At 40.1% G+C, this 21,950-nt stretch overlaps 2 protein-coding genes across 2 annotated transcripts in view; one reads left to right on the forward strand and one right to left on the reverse strand.

Annotated features, from left to right (window-relative positions):
• LOC128742812 (insulin gene enhancer protein isl-1) overlaps positions 1 to 3,180 on the forward strand; it is a 99,703-nt gene extending 96,523 nt beyond the window's left edge. Inside the window, exon 8 of the mRNA XM_053839284.1 lies at positions 2,989 to 3,180. Coding sequence (XP_053695259.1) covers positions 2,989 to 3,180 — 192 coding nt within the window. The remainder of the gene's footprint in view (positions 1 to 2,988) is intronic.
• A 9,310-nt stretch (positions 3,181 to 12,490) lies between these two features.
• Positions 12,491 to 18,359, reverse strand: LOC128741219 (protein ref(2)P). The gene is made up of 4 exons (XM_053836862.1): positions 17,809 to 18,359; positions 15,712 to 16,237; positions 14,017 to 15,377; positions 12,491 to 13,951 (listed from the first exon to the last, which is right to left on the reverse strand). Exons 1-4 carry the CDS (start codon positions 17,987 to 17,989, stop codon positions 13,806 to 13,808), a joined length of 2,214 nt encoding a protein of 737 aa, XP_053692837.1. The 5' UTR covers positions 17,990 to 18,359; the 3' UTR covers positions 12,491 to 13,805.
• Between the last annotated feature and the right edge of the window lie 3,591 nt (positions 18,360 to 21,950).

Below are 21,950 nucleotides of genomic sequence, written 5' to 3' on the forward strand. Positions count from 1 at the left end.
GCGGTCAAATCCAAATTGGTCGCCGATTTTTTTCACTTCGTTTATAAGCCCTATCCCCTCTTTACAAAACCGTGTCGTTTGTAATTTGTTCCATAGCAAACTTTGGAAATGTCACAATAATTACATGAAAATTGTGAACCTTGTTCCAAACTTTATGAATGTTTCTTGTAACATTTTTTCTCAGCTTTCCAATGGTGTTCTTAAAACGAAAATCGGTTAGGGAGCTCATGGTGAAAACGGCGATTTTTTGATAAAATCCAATATGGAGACCAAATCCAAGATGGCCGCCAAAAATTTTTTTACTCCATTTGAAAACCCTGTTCTTCTTCTTTGCAAAACCGGGCCATTTGTTAGTTGTTTCATGGCAAACTTATGAAATATCACATGATAGAGATCGCAAGGTTTGCTCAAAATTCAACTTTTTTTGAAATTGTTAGGCCCCTTGGCGAACGTGGTGTCCATTATTTCGAGGTATCAAAAGTGTAGTTCTTATTTTTTAGCCATTTTCAACCAATTAAGCGCAAAAGTTCCAATATTTGAAGACCTCGTGTCAGTAGTGGCCACGTTTCAGCGAGAATTACTCACTCTTAAATGATTCTACCCGTAAATAGGTCGAATTTAGCTAAAGCTCGGTTGAAACTACTCAAAATGCCCTTAAAGTGTACAAATTCAGATTTTGAGTAGTTTTTCAACCAAAAAATTGGTAGTAAGAACTGGAAAGTGCGTTATTTGTCACAGAGAATAATTCAATTATCGGTAGCAAGTAGCCAAAATTGGTTGAATCTTTTACCCAAAATTTGAGTTTGTACATTTCAAGGGCATTTTGAGTAGTTTCAACCTAGCTTTAACTAAATCCGACCTATTTACGGGTAGAATCATTTAAGAGTGTACATTTAAATACATATATAGAAAAAAGTATGGAGGTCTGTGCCTAAGGGAACGAACAAGGGGTTCACGTAGGACTGATGCTTGACAATTTGAAAATGTCTTCATATTACATCTTACTAGTTCCTTTCTACTCCTTACTAGTTCGACACTCGACTTTACAGCTATTTACTTGCTTGACAGAAATACAATTTAAATCTGTTCTCGGATAAGACAGTCGCTGATTTTCCTCGCTTTGAGGATTGCTACGCCATGTCCGATGCACAAATATCGCTTCAGCACTGTTTTCGACCAAGACAACAGTTCCGAACAAATTCGTGCAGTATATGGATCTTGCAGTATATGGGCAAAAGGAAAGGATAACCGCTCACTTTTCTATGACGTTTCACTTTCAGGACATCAAATAGGACTAGATTCAATGTTCAAATCGGTTGAAGAAAAGGGGTAGTTTTGCACTCTGGCGCACTTCCCGAGCACAGATATCAAATTCGTATAGGTTTAGCGGTCGTCATCGTAAAGAATCTTCAACCTGTTGGGTTGGGAGAGGGGGTTTTGTTGCTTATTTTGTAAAAGCAAACCAAACTAAACAGATGGAGTGTTTAGCTGCCGTCCCTTCCTATGAAACAAGATAATCACGAAGAAAATGTATGGGGAAATTGATCCTGAAACTTTTCATTAATTTCCACTCATCCGTGATTGAAATAGAAAAATAATAGAAACCACATAATTGCTTCATCTACCATGAATCGATTGGTATTCAAACCATCAAAACCATTAATATCAAAGCTATTGGCGGTCCAAATCTTTCTTTTTTTCATGGCGCTCGCCTTTTTTGATTTTTTGGAATTACCCCCTGTGCCAGCTACCTTGCTGAGAGACATAGTCCTACGTCAAAAAATATATTTAAATATCAAAAGGTTGAATTTCAGCCGCACCGCGTAATTAATTTAAAAGTCCAGTTAAAACTTTGAATATTACACAAAACTTTTGTTGCGACTCTTATACATGCATAGAGAAAAAAAGGCGAAAAGGCAAATTGATTAAAATGATGTTAGAGTACAATGCACTGTTTCATAGAATGATCTACAACTGAGCCAAATGACTAGTTTGTACACTTCGATAGGAATTAAGCGTGAAATGATTTTAAAATTTTAATTTTATCCTGACAGTTACCCAAAATTTCTCGATGGACAGCGCTCCGCCGTGTTGAGAGGGCTCTTGTCCTTGCACGTTGTTGGCGCAATACCACTTCATGGCCGTTGTTTTGTAATGGTAGAATGCCATATCAGGCCAACACTGCACGAAACAATCGTGTTGCTCTTTAAAAGGTAGAAAGCTCACGTTTTTCTAAATAATCTTCCGCGTAAATTTCCTGTATGACGGTCCAAGTCTTTTCAAGCCACAGGTAAACATTACCTGTCGAACCAAATATTACGTACTTACTTACTTAGGTGACTTGCCGTCCGAAGATAAAGCCTGGCCAAACCAAATATTGCTTAACATTTTTCGACAGTCTCAATATCTGCTGGTTGCCGAATAAAATTCCTGCCCAGGACGTTGTTTGAAGTCTGCCTTGATGCAGATTCCGTCGTCCATCACCACACATAGGAACTTCAACAGCATCGTTGTGTACAGTATCCGAGATCATATTTCGGCCGTCTTGTTTCGCGTTGGTATTTGAACCACAGTCCTATTTTGTTTGCGACATGTCGGACGGGGAAGTTGAAAGCGGTGACCACTCTTTTCGTCGTCACTCCCTCTTTCCGGCTTTCGATTTTCCACGATCCCGGTTTCCTGGCTGCCGACAAACGATCGCCAAATACTTTTATTACGGTGGTGTCAGTGGATTTGGCCAGTTTTAACGATTTCACTAACTTGATGTAGTTCAGATTTTGTTGCTTCTTGATTGCACGTCATTTTGATAATTTAGAACAACTGTCAAAATCAAAATACAGAGATGTCATTCTGCACGGGTAGTTTTGAGTTTGCAATTATTTTAAGTTTTTTCTTCTACAACAGTCTATCAGAGTATATTTATCCACATCCAAAGCAAAAATTAGACAAACCAAGTAACTTTACTAACCTCCCTCTCTTTCATTGTAGATGCACGGCTACGACGTAGGTGTCGACGGAGGCGGTGGTGGCGGTGGCGGAGGCGGTATGCCCCCGATGCCACCGCAAGGACAGGGTCCACCGCTCGTGTCTAACATGGACGTCAGTGGTCACCATCCCGACAGTACGGATTCCTACGTGACATATCTGGAGAGCGACGACAGCATACAGGGCAGCCCGTAAAAGTACCGATCGAGGTTGACCAAACGCAAGTGTCCTCTTTCGGAGGGCAGTTATCATTTCTCGCTAACTTCCTGCAAACCCCATAACTTGTGGCAATACATCAGTGGTCATTGGTTTCGTTTTGCACGCAAAGATATTATGTATAATAATTTATTTGGCAATACGTTTACTCCAAAAACCCCTCAGAATTCTAGCCAATCGTACTTCAATAGTTGTTTTAAGGTTGTGTCAGCTTTAGATTGCTCACACATTCGTGCAAACGCATTAGCTAACAATTTAATTGTAAATAGTGTAATATAGAAGAAACTCGTAAACATAAGATACAGTTATTTGGGCATTTTCCCCTCCCTTGAAAGGTAGCATAATCAAATTCAAAGTTAAAATGGTCTCCTAAGTGTTAAGGCATTAGTTTGTAAACGGAATTCTTCGTGTATATAAAATTTTAATTTAATAGTCTTAAAGCCATCTAATTGCACGCAATGAAACAAAGACAAACCATAAGTCGTGAAGTACGTAGTCTAATGTTAAATCAAACTAGACTTCAACTATCGTGCATAAAACATTAGGGTATAAAAAGGTATAACTGTAACTGTAAAATTATGAAATCATTTTTGAGATTTAATATGAAAAAAAAATGCAACAGAAAGCAACATGAAATTGTAAAATAGAGCAAAAGTGTACGATATAACAGTGTGACTGTATGGAAAAATAAACTAGATCGATTAAACAAACATTAAAACCAGGAATCTTCTTTCTTAGATCAAATCACTTGATCGAATATCACACGCACACCTAGAATTGTTCCATCTTCCATACGCAGATACTGCGAGAAGCACTTAAAAACTTGAAAACAAAAAAGTTAATGAAAATGAAAGAAGAAATCAATCTTGGCAACGACCTTTAGCATGAAAACACGGACATGAATCGGTCGGAACGTGGAATATACTGAGTTACTGACTCTTACCCAGCAGGGCAAGCTGGGTCAACTTGCAAGGGAAGCTAGCTGCCCGAAGCTTGAAATCCTAGGGCTGAGTAAAGCCCGCATGCGGGTTACTGGCGAGCATAAGACATTATCCGGGCAAGCCTTGCTCTATTCTGGCATACGAGGTGAAAATGCTACTCGAGAAAGATGAGTTGAATTCCTACTGAACCCGACGGCACATACGACCCTGATGAAGTGGGAACCGATAAACGCAAGAACAATCGTTGCCAGTTTCAGAACACGGGTTAGAAACCTTACAGCAATCCAGCGCTATGCGCCAACCTGCAGGAGAAAGAGAGTTTCTACAGCCAGCTGAACAGCTTGGTTGAGAAAATCCCGAAAGGGGACATGGGCGACTTCAACGCGAAGATTGGCTCAAACAACGCGGACCTTGAAAGCGTCATGGGACGCCATGGCCTAGGAGAGATGAGCGGAAACGGGGAGCTACACAAAATTCTGTGGTAATAACAACATGGTCATTGGTGGATCGCTCTTCCCCCATAGACCAGTACATAAGTTCACGTGGGTTTCCCGCGACGATCGAACAGAAAACCAATTCGACCACATCTGCACATCAGCCGAAAATGGCGAAGGAGCCTTCTTGATGTACGCAACAAGTGCAGCCCTGATATAGCACCCCACCATCATCTTGTTAACGCTGAGAGACGTTTGCGAGTCGTACATGTCCAACGACGGGAGGAGAAAGTTGGGTGCCGTCACGACGTCCGCCGATTGAAGAATTCTGAGGTGAAAAGGGCAAAGCGTGCAGCGGGTGGAGGGTGAAGATTTCGGATGAAACTTGGAGAGAGGCAAAAGCCGACATTGAGCGAGCACGTACCAATTCAGCTAAAACAGCTGTCCGTCAACGATACGCCGGATTGGATTGGGATTGGGCTGTTAATGTCAGAGACCAACAAAACCAGCAGTGTATGACGCCTACAGTTCGTCGAATTACTCGCGTCAACTCGAAAGCGCCATCGCTGGATGAAAATGAAGCAGCCAACAAGAGTATTATATCCTACAAAGCGCCAGGGATAGACTGTATTTCAGACTGTATGTCTGATAGTACCGTATCTTCTAAGGTGCTCAGCAGATTTCCCAACTCGTAAAAAAAAAGACTGTATTTCAGCCGAGATGGTCAGAGCTGACCCGTCTTTGTCAGCTTTTCAGCAATATATGGGAAACCACTACTTTTCCGGTGGTCTGGATGCAGGGAGTATTGGTCAAAGTATCTAAAAAAGGAGACCTTACTGAATGCGGTATCACGTTGCTCTGAATGTGGCATCACGTTACTCTGTTTTACTCTCAAAGTACTCTGTAAAATAATCCACAATGCTACTATCCACAACGAGAAGATCGACGCTGCTCTCCGTCGGCAGTAAACTGGATTCCGTGCTAGCCGATCATGTGTAGATCATATCACAACGCTCCGCATTATATTGGAGCAGATCAACGAATTCCAGGACTCTATTCTGCTGGTGTTCGTTGACTTCGAAAAGGTGTTCGACCGACTCAACCACGAAAACATCTGGGGCGCACTTAGGCGTAGAGGAGGAGTTCCAGATAAGCTAGTCCATCTCATCGAGGCTCAGTACGAGGCGTTCTCGTACAAGGTTTCGCACAACGGCGTCTTGTCCGACCCCATAAGGGTTACCGCTGGCGTGACACATGGCTGCATTTTATCACCGCTTCTGTTTCTCATCGTTATCGTCAAGGACGGGCCAAAATCTCTACTTCGTTTCTATCTGATGAATTTTTCACGCTTATTCTGCGAGTCACGTGACTCAATACGACAATTGTCACTCGCCGTGACTCGGCTCGATAAGTCGAATTGACTGCTGTCACCTAGGTGACAACCGTATCATCTACCCACTTAAAAAATAGCACCGAGTTCGGCAAAATTTTGCCGAAATCTAAACAGCCGAACGTTCGGTAAAAATGTTGATGGTGTATATCGACGTTTACGGATCTTTAGTAACGTTTGGCAACATACAAAATCTTACCGAACGGTCGGCTGTTGAGATTTCGGCAAAATTTTGCCGAGCCCGGTGCTTTTATTTAAGTGTGTAGGTAACAAACCCCACGGTTTGTCACTTAGGTGACAAAGCGAGTCACCTAGGTGATAATTGTCACCTCATTCGCGGTTATTCCAAATTAGTCACGGCACTCGCCTCGCAGAATAAGGGTGTTTATCTCATGCTCACGGGACAAGGTCTCACAGTCAACGTAGCAAAACCTAAGTCTACCCCAGTAAGAATTTGAGTTTTATTGCAATCTTATTACGATTTTTGGGACCACCAGTGTTGGTCACCAGAACCGTCATAAGTCTGTAATAAAACCTGCATTGTTATTTGGGTATGGTAGTGAACACTGATAATTCCACTAACTTCACAGTAGTGGGACAACAAGTTGAGCAAGTAGACGCCTTTCAATATCCTGGTAGCCAGATAACGCCTATTGGTGGTACCAAGATTGATATAGCCACACGGATCAGAAAGGCCAGAGCTCCCGTTGCAGGTCTGCGAAACATCTGGTGCTCAAACCAGATCACTCTACATACGAAAACCTGACTTTTCAATTCGAACGTTAAACCCGTACTGCTGTATGCCTGCGAATAGCGTCTCAGCGGAGACAACGTAAAACCTGCAGGTATTTATCAACCGGTGCCTGCGATATATCATTCGTGCCTGGTGGCCTGTCAACTAGATATCCAATGGGGAACTTTATCGTAAAGGGTGTCCACGGTAAAATTGCAACACACAAAATAATTCTCAAAATTCGAGTTTTTATCCAATTGCTACCAAATGTTTGAGGTATCAAATAAAACAACTAAACTTAGTTTTAGCGTCTTTATTTTATTTAATTTCGCCTCCGTATCCGAATGCCTGTACTTTGACCTTAACCCCACCCATAAAGTTTTGCACAACCTCAAAATCGACATATTTTTGCATATTCACCCATGCTTTCTTCATTTCTTCAACTGTTTTGACTACTTTAGGACATTTTAGAAGATTTAGCTTCATGATAGCCTGTCTCGATTCGCCGCAGCTCCGGTGTATTTAGAGGGTTTAGTTCTTTTGGCACGAAATCGACATTATTTGCCTTACCAAATCAGGCTAGAAGATCATAGGACAATAGTGAGACTTTAGAAGCGACTTCTGAAGACACTCTTTCAAACACACTTGCAGGCTTGGCATACACTTTTCGCTTTGATTTTGCTCTTTTGATTACTGCTCCTCAGCCAAGCAGAATTTCAGAAAGTGATATATGGGGCATTTGTAGAGCTAGTAATTATCTATAATAATGCTGAAGGAAGTAAAGTTGTATCTTTATTATTTACGGCGCTGTAAGGCAGCAATGCCGTTGGTACCAAAAAGAGCGCTCTTTTTGCTACCAAGAGGGTAGCAGCCTTATAGCGCCATAAATACAAACTGCACAGTAATGCTTACTTCAGCAATATTGAAGATAATAACAAATTCTACAAATGCCCCATATATCACTTTCTCAAATTTTGCTTGACTGAGATGTGTAGTGAATAGCATTAGCGTGGTAGAATGTAATCAAATTAGCACTCATAGCATATATGAACTGCTAATTTGATTACATTCTACCACGCTAATGCTATTCACTACAAGATGCAGTAAACAAAAGAGCAAAATCGAGGCGAAAAGTGTATGCCAAGCCTGCACACTTGTCTATTCGTGATATCTGTGGTCACGAAAGGTGTACTCCGCTTTTCGCATGAACATATTGCTTGTCAAATAAAGAATTTCTTGGCTAACTTTGACATCTTCTGGTTTTGGAGGTTCTTTGGAACATTAAATTTATCCTGGATAGTGAAATACTGGTTCCCCGGAATCTGGGTTGAAGTCCCGCGCCTGTTTCTCAGAGATGGCCCAACCTATTAATAATAGCAGTCTCATTTGAAAGGTAATATAGCCTACTAGATCACTATTGATTTGTTTTATGATTGGACGTTTAATTTGTTAAGTTATGAGCAATCAAATACAAAACATTAAAATTTACAATAATTTATTACGATTTCATCTAAGATAATTTAAGGTACCCCGGGGCAAGTGGGAATACGGGGTAAGTGGGAACGGAGCTCATAACTCTCCTCAACCTCATTTTCTCCAACCGAACCTTTCTAGAAATGAAAGATACAACTCAAACGCATGTATTAAAATTATAGATTATTTATAACAGGCATTCCAAACATCAAAATTGGACTTTCAATTTGAGCGTTATTTTCAATTTGCGTTGTAAGTTTGACGAACCTTTTTATAAATGGTATTTTGGCCACAGGCTTTACGTAAAAGTACATGTTTTTCTGACAGTAGGTAAACATAATGAGTGTATTAACAAATTACACCCTAAAACTAGTTGTTTAATTTGACAAACGGCATTAAAAAAATTGGTCGAAATAAGGGCGGCACTTCAAAGCACCCGGGGCAAGTGGGACCTATTAAAAATAAAGTGTTTCAGCACAAAACTTCCTGTATTAATACATTTTTTAGATGAACTATCGAACATTTTCAGTTCAATTACTTAATATTTATACCAGTAAAGCTTTAAAATAAAACCGAAAAAGACTAAACCAAGGACCCCAAAAAACAAGCCCACATGCACAGCTTGTGAGGGAACAAACAATTTGGTCACATTTTGGTTACACCTAAACGATGTTAATTGAATTTGGAAAGTCAAATTTGATATAATTAAGCAAATCTGCAACTGGAATTGAAACAATAAAGTGTTGTGGTTATTAAAACGTAACTATCCCTTATAAGTAGCTCTACCGAATTGGGCATGGTAGAACAAGCAGATCATAATCGTATTTTCGAAGTATTAAACAATGATTAATCCTGAATTACGTCTCGCAAGAATTGGACACAACAACATATTCAACTACATTTCATTACAATAATGCTTTACAGCGTAATTGCTCACGATCTGTGTTTTATATAAATTATAAAGTCGCCCGCTGTGATCTGATTTTGTTACGCTATTTTTGAATTAACCCTTCCTACAAATATTGTTTTTGATTGCTTCTTGCAATGCTTTAACATTGCTGTATATTAACTTACATAATTTACTATTATTTTATGCTTTTTAATCAAATTTGAATATAGGTCCCACTTGCCCCGGTAAATCGATATATCGCCACAATTTTGAAAATTCTCCTCCAGATTCATTTCATGTAAATTGATAGGCCTTTTTCGTAATTAATCCTTCGAAGTGATACCACTGAAGAGTTTCTGTGCTAAAAGAATTTTGAAATAATCATAGGTATAGAAAACACAGTGGAATAAGCCCAAACTATGCATTTTTTTAGGTCCCACTTGCCCCGGTGTACCTTATTTAGTTTCAATTATTTTGGCATCAAATTAGAGGTTTTAATACTGCAAATATATCTGCAAAATTACAGAAGAATGGGTTTTGCCGGTCAAAAGATATTAACCCTCGAACACTTGCACTTACTTTTGTAACACAGTTAAGGCTTATTCGCGACAAAATTTGGACAGCCCTAACCACACACAGCTTCGGAAATACATTAATAATGAATGAAATATTTTGCAGAGTGGTAGACATATGTCTGTTCTTTCTGAAAATATAACACTTGTTTATATTACAAGCGCTCAGCATAAAATGGCGTCGAAAGAAAAGCAGGTGAGAAAGGGAATTGTGTGCGGTCGCAATGAAAATCCGGATCTCTCTTTAATAAAACTTGCCAAAAAGCTTGGAATTCCTCCAAGCACTGTTCACAGTGTTTTAAAATCGTTCGATACTCGCTTGACAACAGCTAGGAAGAAAGGAAGTAGAACAAAAACGGAGCTGAGGAACCACCACAAGGATGCGAAGGTAAAACAAATATTACGGAGGAGACCAGATCTTTCTGTACGTACCATTGCTCGTAAATTAAACATGTCGCTAACGTTCTTGCACGCTTCTAAGCAACGACAAGGCATGAAGTCTTTCAAGGTGAGGACTGTGCCAAACCGTAATGATAAGCAAAATATGACGGCCAAAACACGCGCTCGTAAGCTTTATCGCGAATATTTAACAATGTTTCCATGCGTTATAATGGACGATGAAACGTATGTCCTAGAAGCAGAGCTGCAAAAATTCAAAATCATACAGTTAAAATGCGCCAAAATGAGTTAGTTACGAAATCAGCAACCTATGATTCGTGCTACCTGATAAATGAATTAAGGGCGCTATCGTGAACGCCGCCGTCCAGTATGTGAACTTTGTTTTTCCTTTAGCGATTGTGGCAGTCAACTCACACATGATATCACTGAGTCTGAACTTTAAAGAAAATCATTTTCATTTCAACTAAATGATTTTTTCCGGGAGCGGCTATGCGTATCAAGAGTGTTCATAAAAGTGCTTATAACATAATTTACATTGTGTGTTCAATCATGAATGGTTAGTTCAGACGCTATTAGAATTTCATTTTTTTAGGTATATGCAGCAAGATTTTTTGTTTAGTTGTACAATTATTGTGATTAGAATTAAAGTGTTAAGTAAAAAATCTTAAAACTAAATTCTTGCGGACATAGGCGCAATGTATGTTAACTGCCTGTGTGTCTAGAGGCGTTACTGAAAAAATCATTTCATTTGTTGAATGCTGATTTTTTTGATAACTGAAAGTAGCTCACTAGACTGCGTAGGAAAAGTAAAACGCGCGCAATTTCAAAATCAACCTTTGGATATGTAGGTATCAAATATCTCCAAGTGCTATGATTTGATGTCGGTGTTACAATACAGGGAATATAATGAACTGATATTTTCCTTTTTTCAAACTCATTATTTTCTGTCAACTGTTTTCTTTAAACAGCTTCCTGGTATGTCTTTTTACACTGCCATGAAACGGAATGGCGTAGCAGAGCATTTTAGGACAAAGAAGAGAACCAAGTTCCCCGAAAAATATTTAGTATGGCAGGCAGGGGGCTAACATGACGTCATATTTTCGTTGCTCACATGAAAAAGGCGGCAAACGCAAACAATTTCACAAAACGAATTTAACTAACCATTTTCACAGTTTCATATATTTAGCATCAATTGCCTGCCTGGCATTGGCTATGTGATGCTAAAACCTTGGCTAAAATCAAACTAAAACTAACAAAATTTAACAATTTTTACATCCGACCCAGTTGTCAGCTTGGGCCCATCTATGAAGCTGTCAGCTTGGGCCCGCTCTATGTTGGCTACGTTTTTTTTTGTACAGGTTGGTATAGGAAGTGTCATTCCCGTGATGGCAGGCCATATGCAGCTGTGGTCGAGCAAGCAAAAGTTGCATCACTACGGGAACGGTTAACAAGGAAATATACCGTGAAGAATGGCTGCAGAAACGATAGTTACCGTTCCTACACATCCATGATGTACCCTCGCTGTTTTGGCCTGATCATAAAAAATACCCTAATTTTGACCCCGGATTACTCGACTACCATCAGACGGATACATTTTAAATATTTTTCATTTGCTGTTAGCTTTGCTGCATAGACACCATTTTTCCATATGAAGAAACGAGAGAAAATTCCAGTTAGGGCGAATTGCGGCACACCTCACATGCCGATTGCTTCGCTTCTATGATATCGGTTTATGCTGATCTATTTTCCCAACAATTTTATGTATTAATGCATTGTATAATTATGACATTTTGTTTATAACAAGTTTATTGAAGAATATACGTTAGTTAAACAACGATTTGTAACTTTATAACAATATGGTATTCAAAAATCTACACGTGTTATACAAAATACAACAGCGTGAGTAACCGAAGGTTAATATAAATTGACGAAATTTATTCCAGAAAACTTTATTGATGTGAATCAAATAGAATGACAATACAGGAATTTATGCATAGTTCAAAAACCTATAACCTAGACCTTTACTACGCATTGTATTGTATATGTTAAAGAATAATATTTCCTCTTACAACTTACTTTTACTTGCACTTACTCAAGTGAGTAACAACTTACTTATACTTGCTCAACAATCATGAAAAAAGTATCTATCAAAATTTATAAATGCTCTTATTTTCTTCAAATTTTGCAAACTTATTTAATTTCCAAAAATTTTATGTAAACCAACAACGCACTACGCAACGTTAACCAATAGATGAATTATGTTCCGAAGACGTGTCGGTTTCTATCTCAAATAGCAAGTATGACCGTATAACGAAGGTTCCTTTCACCACTAGGTGCATTAAATCAGGTTTTAACCGATGGAACGAGGTGATAGGTTCTTATTTTCAATGTACTTGTGCAGATTTTTTTCGCGACGTTCTTTCGATGCCATTTTTGGATCTTTGCGCACCTGAAGACTCACACAGTACGAACTTTGAACTTTGAATTTTTTCCATGCAAAGTTTCAATTAATTTTACCCAACGGTTCAAAAGTTAGAGCAATTTGAGTGTGTTGCAATTTTACCGTGGACACCCTTTAGGTGGAAGTGGATCGGACACACCTTGAAGAAAGGAGCGAACGAGATCTGCAAAGAAGCATTCGATAGGAATCCACAAGGACAGCATAGAAGAGACAGACCCAGAAGCTTATGGCGACGCAGCTTAGCCAACGACATCCGAGCTGTAGACGAGAACCCGTCCTGGCGACAAGTAAAAGTGCATTTTTACTTATCGGAAAGATTTCGGCTGGCTTTATGCGACCTCCCAAGGCAATTTGCTTATAACCGGATCTTGTTATTTGCATGCCATTCTCTGCTTTTATAGTAATTAGAATAGCTAAATTTGATCATTCTGGTTCCAACCCCACTTTAGTTTCTGAAAAGCCATTCCTATCGATGTTGGGCTGGAGGCCCTGATTAGAGCTATCGAACTCAACTAGAAAAAGGCCTAGTTCCAATACCAGGAACATTTTATTCGCTGACATGAAGATATTTTTCAAGAAAATATATAGCACAATTTCCCAATAATCCAGTGCACGCAAAGGAAATACACTGATTCTGTATTCCGAAAATTTCATTCGACTTATTTTGTCCATTTGATTTTGAGCAGTCGGAATACAGAACAAGAAAATTGTTCGAATAAACGGCGCCTAGCTCTCAAATATTACCACTGTAAAAACAGAAACGAGTAGGTTCACGTGATATTTCTTACGGCCAGGTAAAAACTACATCTACAGTCTATCATACGATGGTATTTAACAATACATATTTCTGAATATGAATTATAATATTTAGAGAATATTTATATTAATTGGCAAACATATACCAAAACGCAAAATCACATTTAATCACTAAAAAAAATCAGTTGCTTCAATTTGTAATCGGGCCGGCGATCCGCAGTTGGTGATCGTTGAAAATTTGTTAGTCAGTAGCGTATTCGATATTCTGCAGGCGCTTCCAAAAACATATTATATCAGACCGAAAATCTGCTTCTCTTCGCCTGTAGGCCTGCAAATTATTTTGCTTGTTTTTAGTCATGTAAAAAACTAAAACTATAATTCTACAAACTAACAACTATCACCGTTATCTGTGTTTAAAAATTATGCGTGTTATATATATAGGTTATATAGAAGTGTGGTCTTCATATTGCTATCGTTACTGCACACTAACGAGAATGCTACCATATCTGTATGCATATAATCATATTATAAAAGATGCGGCTCATTCTGCAGAAATTTAAGAATTGATTTTGTGTGGCTGCAACAAATCCAGTGCGCGAGGAATGTCGCCATTAACGGACTCTAACAGTTGGGCTAGCCAGCCTCCCTCGTTGCTAAAGCCCATTGCCATCATGGCATGTACGGCATGGTTTACATGGGGACCTATAAAAAAATGGAAAACATATTAAATTTACAAGAAATTTTTAAAAATCAAGCTTTGAACTCACGATTACTGTAGGTTATGTTGACCGAGGGAGTTGGGTTGGCTGTCGAAGCCGGAGTCACGGTGCGGACCGGTTGTGAAGCGGCTGTCTGGGGAGGGGGCAGTGGGATGGCTGTGCGGGTTGGTAATGGTACCGGAGCGACCGAAGCTGCCATCGGTGACGGAGTCGTTTCCTTTGAAGAAGCGGATGAGGATGCTGTAGCTGCTTTCTTTTCTGCTTCCAAATGCTCCTTCAAAGCTTTGCCGAGTTGTTCGTAATCGATGGGCTTTGTCGAATGACTGGCTGATGATGCCGAAGTTGCCTCCGGAACAGATGGCGGTGTCGCAAGTGTTGAAGTTTCTTGCGACGGATTACCCAAAGGGTTAATAACGGTGTCCGATTGCTTGACGGATACTTCTTCGTCATGGGGTAGATCCACCAGTGTCCATTTCTTTTCTGATGTTTCTCCGTGCTCTGCAACAACATCATTGTCACTGAGTAAAGATACACTGCTTACCGACGAACAATCGTCTTCATCACTGTGCATTAGATTTGCCTCAGCTGATTCAATTGTTTGTCCCAAGGTTTTTGCTAAGAAAGTAGCCTGTAACTTCTTTTCTAATTCAGCAACCGCGTCGATTTCAGTTTGCTTATTAATAGCTACTACTGGAGCAACCGGTAAAGTCTGACTCGGGGTGCTTGTCGTTGGCGTGTTGGCTGTTTCTGTAGTTTTATCTTGTTTTTCTTCGGTAGGTGTCTGAGTCTGAGCGGGTTTAGCAACAGCCCCGTTACTACGAATTTCAATATTCATTCCTAACGGGTCCAAAATTTTTGAGAAGGTCTGGTTTATTTTTTGAATGCTTTCCGGTGTTGGGGCCAACCAGGAAAGATCAAAGTCTTTTGGCTGACGTGTTTCTGGATCCAGTGATGCCGAAGTTGTGGCCGTTTTTTTAACTTGAGGTTCCTCGCATGTAGGTGAGGGAGCAGAAGCTTTTTCAGGCTTTTCAGCGCCCACGTTCGTTGATGTCTGTGCAGAGCTGGACGTCGATGCCGATGCTGAAGCGGTGAAAGTCGTGCCAGCATTTTCGGTTGATGTTGATGCCGCGGCAAACAATGGACAATTTGCCATAGTAGCACGAGCAGCTTCTTGAGCTGATTCGGCAGCGGCGGCGGCGGCTGCAGCTGCAGCATCAGCCGATAAAAATGCAGAAATGTTTGCCGGATCGATAACCTGATTGATCAGATGAGAAAAATTGAAATGATGTCCTCGTCCGTGACGACTACTGCGACGTTCCTCAGCAGACTTTGCGGAACGTTCGCGACGATGCTTGCGCTCCTTACGTTCCTTTTCCTCGCGACGCTCTCGAGACTCCTCACGATCTTTGCTGCGGATAGAACAGAATTTGGATCCCTAAGTTTATATGGCCTTCAAAAGCATATTAAAACTTGACGTAGAAGTTTACTGCTATCGCTGCCCCTTTTGTAAAGTTTTTTCAATTACTTTTTATTGGCATTTAGTAACACTAGTTTTAAAAATGCCTATCACGCTTTGCTGCTGACTAATCCTAACGGCTTATCAAAAAAAAAACGAACGAAACGAACGAAAAATATTCAACCAGGTGAACCACTTATGACTCATACAGTAATTACTCGTTTCGCTACTCATCACCCACCAAAACAAGATAGCTGTCAGTAAAAAATTTAACCGAATTAGCTTACCTGCTTCTACGATGATGTCGTTTGGAGCGTTTGCAATTTTCAGCTTCGTCGTCGCGTACATGTGATGCTGTTGCTGGTGCAGACTGAACCCCAGCGTCAGCAACATAGCAACGCAGCTTATCGAACAGCCGGAAAGGTTGTCGACGGCCAACATCCGGCGTCGGAATGCGCACCATTAGATGGTCCTTGTGCCGATAGCGGCCCTCACAGCGCATACACAAATCATAGTTAAAACACTGCAAGCATTTATACCGATGGCCTTTGATTATGCTGTCGCACACATCGCAAACTATATTGGAATGAACCGGCTGGTCATCCGGAAGTGATTCCGAACTGGATATTTCTACTCTTGGTTCGGAACCATCTTCCATCGGCATCTCTTCGAAAGCAACCGAAGCCGTCTGCTTGGACGGTCGAGTTATGCCTTTGGCGTAGATTCGGCGCTTCTGTCCGGTAGTACTACATGAGTCCATATAATCGAAGTAATCTGCATGGTTTTGAATGGTGATCTCATCGCCCTCATCGTCTGCAATATAAAGAAAAATTGTAATTCATCCCATACCGCTCGAATGTCAGATTAGATTTTGGAAATTATTTTGAAATTAGGTGTTGAAGGAGAAAAAATTAAATATGTTTAATATCTTCTTTACATTTGGCATATAATATATAAACAATACCAACAGTAATCATGAACAGACTGTAAGATAACATTACCGATATGTAGCTAGCCTGGATTAACTCGTTATACTAAATGTTATTTGCTTTCGATAAAATGACATGAATGTCTATTATTCAAACTAAATCTGTTTCTCGTTCTTAGTCCAAATAACAACAATGCCTGCCATTTTTTCATTTTCCTTAAACCTAGTAATTAACTCATGTGGATACGATAAAATCGAGGAGTGATTGCAAAAGTAGGCGATAACACAATTCTTAATCCAGTAGGACACTGAACACGTTACTAACCAAAAGAGTACCCGACTACAGCAACTTGTGATGAGCAGTATGTCAATGGCAATATTGAAATATAGCGCACCTTTTCTAAAGCTGTAACAAATATTTTTTTTTATAAAAATCAATGATGTTCTTAAATTAACAGACGATGCTTTCATTACTCTTCCAGGTTTTCAACATCCTGTAGGATCGATAAACAACGCAACATTTTAAACATTAAGGGCTTGGGACAAGCCTATAACAATTACTTGTACATTTTTGCAGTTTGTTCAGTTGTAACGGTTGTAACAAAGATTTTAGTACCATCTTTGTTTGCTGTCAGTACCCTAATAATTATTGGGAGTTGGGATTTGGTGGTGACGTGCGATCAGGGTGTAGAGATTCAAGTCAAAACACATTGTTTTATAATTGTAAAAAGAAATTTAAAAAAAATCATGAAAAACATCGAAGGAATATTTTATGTGTTGCAGGTTTGTACATGTACAAATGATTCATGCACTTCACGTATCACCTTCGAAAAACCCAGTGGCTATAGAACAATTTGGCCTCCAATAGTTCTTTTGCACTATCTAAAATGCAAAAAGTAAGCAACGGAGCGCTGGTTGTAATGACCCCAAAAGGATTTGACCGTGCTAAAGGGCCGTCCGACACTAACTAAAAATCAAATCAGGGCTTGAATCAAGGCCACTGTTTAAAATAGAGAACTGTTACAAAAACACATATCGTTCTAATGATTGACTAGACCGTTGAATCAAAGTTGTTAAGAATCACGTCATTATTGAGGATATTACATCAAATTGTAACGAAATATTACGAAAAATTAAAAAACCCGCTTCGTCATCTATGGAAGTTTCCTAATATGATGAAATTTAGTCGTTTTAAGCTTGGTCCAAAGCTTTTTAATCATAATGTGATGAGTAGACCAGCACTTACAACGCTATAGTTTTATAAGGTGTATAATGAACCAGATTATTTATTTACATTAATTAAATCATAAAATTCTCAGTGAATTTTGGCAACGCTGTACTACCATATGATTCATATGCATGCAACGGTAAATACATTGAAAAGTATGGAAAACAGAAAATGCGCAGTTACAAAGGAAAACATATTATTTGACTATTCTAAACAAGACATACTTACCAATCCAGAAAAACTTCATTTCGTCGGACTGCAGTAAACCCGGACAGCGAGCTACAATTTCGTTTTTCAAGGTCTCAAAACAGTGACAAATGTCTCGATGACGAACGACGGACAAAACAAAATTTTCCTGTTCCACGGACTCCCGCAGAACCGTCACCTTCAAAACATCAGGGAACACCATTTTGTTTTTCTCACTTTGGATTGTCTCCAACTTTTAGCAGCAACAACTAGCGCTTCGATCACTTTATCTAAGTCGTTACGTCAATCAATATTGAAAATTTTAGCAAAAAAGATTGTAAATCACGGTTCTAACCACAGGATGTCCTTCAAAATAAAAACAACTTTCCTAAGTTTCTCAAAACGTCTTCCCTAAACTGTTTCGTTCCAATATATGAGCTTGATCAGTACATATACTGGCTTATATATAAACGAATTTCACAACTTTTACTGAAAAATCTCACTGCTTGGTGAATGATCAAGCACAATTTGAAACTTTCAACCAAACTACCTGAGTTCTGAATTTGCACAACAAGACCACTTCCAGACGCTTCCAGCACTTGTATGAAAATGATTCACACTGAAACGAAAAGCAAAACATCAAAAGCTGCACTTGATGCAACTGCAACCAGTGTTGCTAAATATTCAGTGAAACGAAGAAAAATTTTCCATCAGGAACACGCTTAAATAAATTTACTTACAAACCGTAACCAGGTTTTGGGACGATGTAAATATGACGTCCATCAAATTTCTACTTTTTTAATTTCATCCATTTTTTTTTTTTTTTTATCATGTCATTTATTTGTTCAGGCTCGTATGCGGTAGCTTTAAGGAGCCAACTTTTTTTTTTAATGTCTAATTTTTATACATGATCAACACTGCTTATGTACTATGTTAGAGGGTACGATCGTTACACCCGATTTACTGGGGTTAGTATGGTTTAATTGCTTCCAAAGCTGGGAGGACGAGGAGGGATAGGTTCAAGGGTTCGAAGCTTATTATTGTTTTCTTTTATTTGCGATGGGCAGGGTCCAATAGATAGGGTGCTGTGTAGCGTACTTCGTGGGTATGGGCCACAGTTAATGTGTCTTCATCGGGGTGGCATTGGTACGAGGGAATCGTTGGGACGGTTGGTCTGCGAATTACACAAAAGCGTATTAAATTCTTAAATCAGTTTTCTTTAGAAAGTTATAAACCAGAGTCATGTATTGAAGATCCCTGCTCGCCAGAATGTCTCGCACCGGCACGTTTGGTTGTCTTCCTCGGGCCCGAAGGGAATCTGTTAGCTGGGACCTGACATCACAAAATTCGGAACACGACCATATAATATGCTCGATGTCGTGATAGCCATCGCCACAAACGCAGTGGTTGCTTTCTGCAAGTCCTATTCGGTAGAGATGCGAGTTTAACGTATAGTGATTGGACATGAGCCTGGATATCAAACGAATGAAGTCTCGACCCATATCCAACCCCTTGAACCACGCTTTCGTCGATACCTTAGGAGTAATGGAATGTAGCCACCGTCCCAGTTCTCCTTTATTCCATGAGGATTGCCAGCTGACGAGCGCTCTCTGGCGCAAAATGCTAAAAAATTCATTATAGACAATTGGTCTACAACAAATTTCGCCCTCGGTTGCGCCCACCTTGGCTAATGAGTCAGCCCTTTCATTGCCCGGAATGGAACAGTGAGAGGGGACCCACGCTAAGGTAACCTGGTATTTTTTCCCTGACAACGTTTTTGAAAGCTCTCGTATTTTCCCCAAGAAATACGGAGAGTGCTTTGCAGGCTTCATTGAACGAAGGGCCTCAATAGCACTGAGACTATCTGTAAAGATAAAATAGTGGTCTATGGGCATGATTTCGATAATCCCTAGAGCGTGGTGAATTGCGGCCAATTCTGCCACGTACACAGACGCAGGAGCATCGAGTTTGTATGAAGCAGTAACATTTTCATGGAAGACACCGAAGCCAGTGGACTCATTATGCTTAGATCCATCAGTAAAAAACATTTTATCGGAACTAACGTTTACGAATTTATTGAAGAAAATCTTAGGGATCTCAAGTGCACGAATTTGATCCGGGATACCAATTATGTCTTCTTTCATGGTGATATCGAAGAATATAGCAGAATCAGAAGTATCTTGCGACGCGACACAAAAGGAAGTGTATGAAGAAGGGCTGATATCTTGAGTCATGTAATCGAAATATAAAGTCATGAATCTACTTTGAAATTGAAGTTCGACAAGCCTTTCGAAATTACAAATCACTAATGGGTTCATAACCTCACATCGAATGAGCAGACGGTAGGACAGTTCCCAAAAGCGGTATTTCAAGGGAAGAACACCAGCCAGAACTTCGAGACTCATCGTATGTGTCGATTGCATACATCCTAAGGCAATACGCAAACAGCAATACTGTATTCTCTCTAGTTTAATAATGTGCGTGTTTGCGGCGGAGCGGAAGCAGAAACAACCGTATTCGAGAACCGACAGTATCGTTGTTTGGTACAATCTTATAAGATCTCCTGGGTGGGCGCCCCACCAGGTCCCGGTTATTGTACGGAGAAAATTGATCCTCTGTTGGCATTTTTGTTTCAGATACCTAATATGGCATGCCCAAGTGCATTTAGCATCGAACCAGACCCCGAGATATTTTGTGACTAAAACCTGCGAGATCGTTCTGCCCGTTAGTAGAAGCTGCAGTTGTACTGGATCGTGCTTCCGTGAGAAAACGACCAGCTCAGTTTTCTCCGGGGAGAAATCGATACCAAGCTTAAGAGCCCAGCTGGACAAGTTATCCAAAGTATCTTGCGAAGGACCTTGCAGATCATCGATTTTGTTTCCCGTAACGGAAACAACGCTATCGTCAGCAAGTTGTTTTAGCGTGCATGGGTTGGCAAGACATTCGTCAATGTCGTTAACGTAGAAATTATACAACAGAGGACTTAAACAAGAGCCCTGGGGGAGGCCCATGTAGCTGATTCGTGAGGTTGTCAGATCGTCATGTTTAAAAAGCATGCGTTTTTCTGACAACAAATTGAGCAGAAAATTATTCAAGTTCGGTGAAAGTCCTCGTGTATGAAGCTTCTCGGTTAAGACTTCCACGGAAACTGAATCAAAAGCTCCTTTGATATCCAAGAATACGGATGCCATTTCCTCTTTACGAGCAAAAGCGAGTTGTATTTCTGTAGAAAGCAACGCTAAGCAATCGTTCGTTCCTTTACCTTTGCGAAAGCCAAATTGAGTATTTGAAAGCAAGCCGTTCGTTTCAACCCATTTGTCTAAACGAAATAAGATCATTTTCTCCATCAATTTCCGGATACAGGAGAGCATTGCAATCGGCCTGTACGAGTTGTGGTCGGAGGCTGGTTTTCCTGGTTTCCGAATGGCAATAACTTTCACTTGTCTCCAGTCATGCGGAACAATATTTAGCTCAAGAAACCTATTGAACAGGTTCAATAGACGCCTTTTGGCAGGGTTAGGTAGATTTTTCAACAATTTGAATTTAATTCTGTCTAACCCTGGAGCATTATTGTTGCACGAAAGGAGAGCAATTGAAAATTCTGACATGGAAAACGGCGGTTCGTTTGTAATCGACGCGTCGCGAAAAGATCTCTGTGCCGGTACAGAGTCTGGACAGACTTTCTTGGCAAAATCAAGGATCCATCTATTCGAATATTCCGCGCTTTCGTTTGTAACGTTACGATTCCGCATGCGTCTAGCAGTTTGCCAAAGAGTACTCATCGCTGTTTCTCTAGATAATCCGTTCACGAACCGGCGCCAAAAACCGCGTTTTTTTGCTTTCATCAAGCTTTTCATCTGCCTCTCAAGTATTTCGTACTTCCTAAGCAGTTCTATCGAGCCACGTTTTCGAAAGTCCTTATACGCCGTAGACTTTTTCGCGTACAGGTCGGAGCACTCTTTGTCCCACCAGGTAGTGGGAGGCCGCCGGTTAATTCTTGCACCCGGTATCGGTTTCGTCTGTGCTTGAGTCGCGGCGTCGAGGATCAAGCTAGTAATAAACGTATATTCTTCCTCCGGAGGAAGTACTTCATAAGACTCAACAGCCTCGGATATTGTAGATGCGTAACTCTTCCAATCAATATTTCGCGTGATGTCATATGCAACATTGATTGGATTCGAGGA

This window comes from Sabethes cyaneus, chromosome 3 (assembly GCF_943734655.1).
Source record: "Sabethes cyaneus chromosome 3, idSabCyanKW18_F2, whole genome shotgun sequence".
In the NCBI taxonomy this organism is placed as follows: domain Eukaryota; kingdom Metazoa; phylum Arthropoda; class Insecta; order Diptera; family Culicidae; genus Sabethes; species Sabethes cyaneus.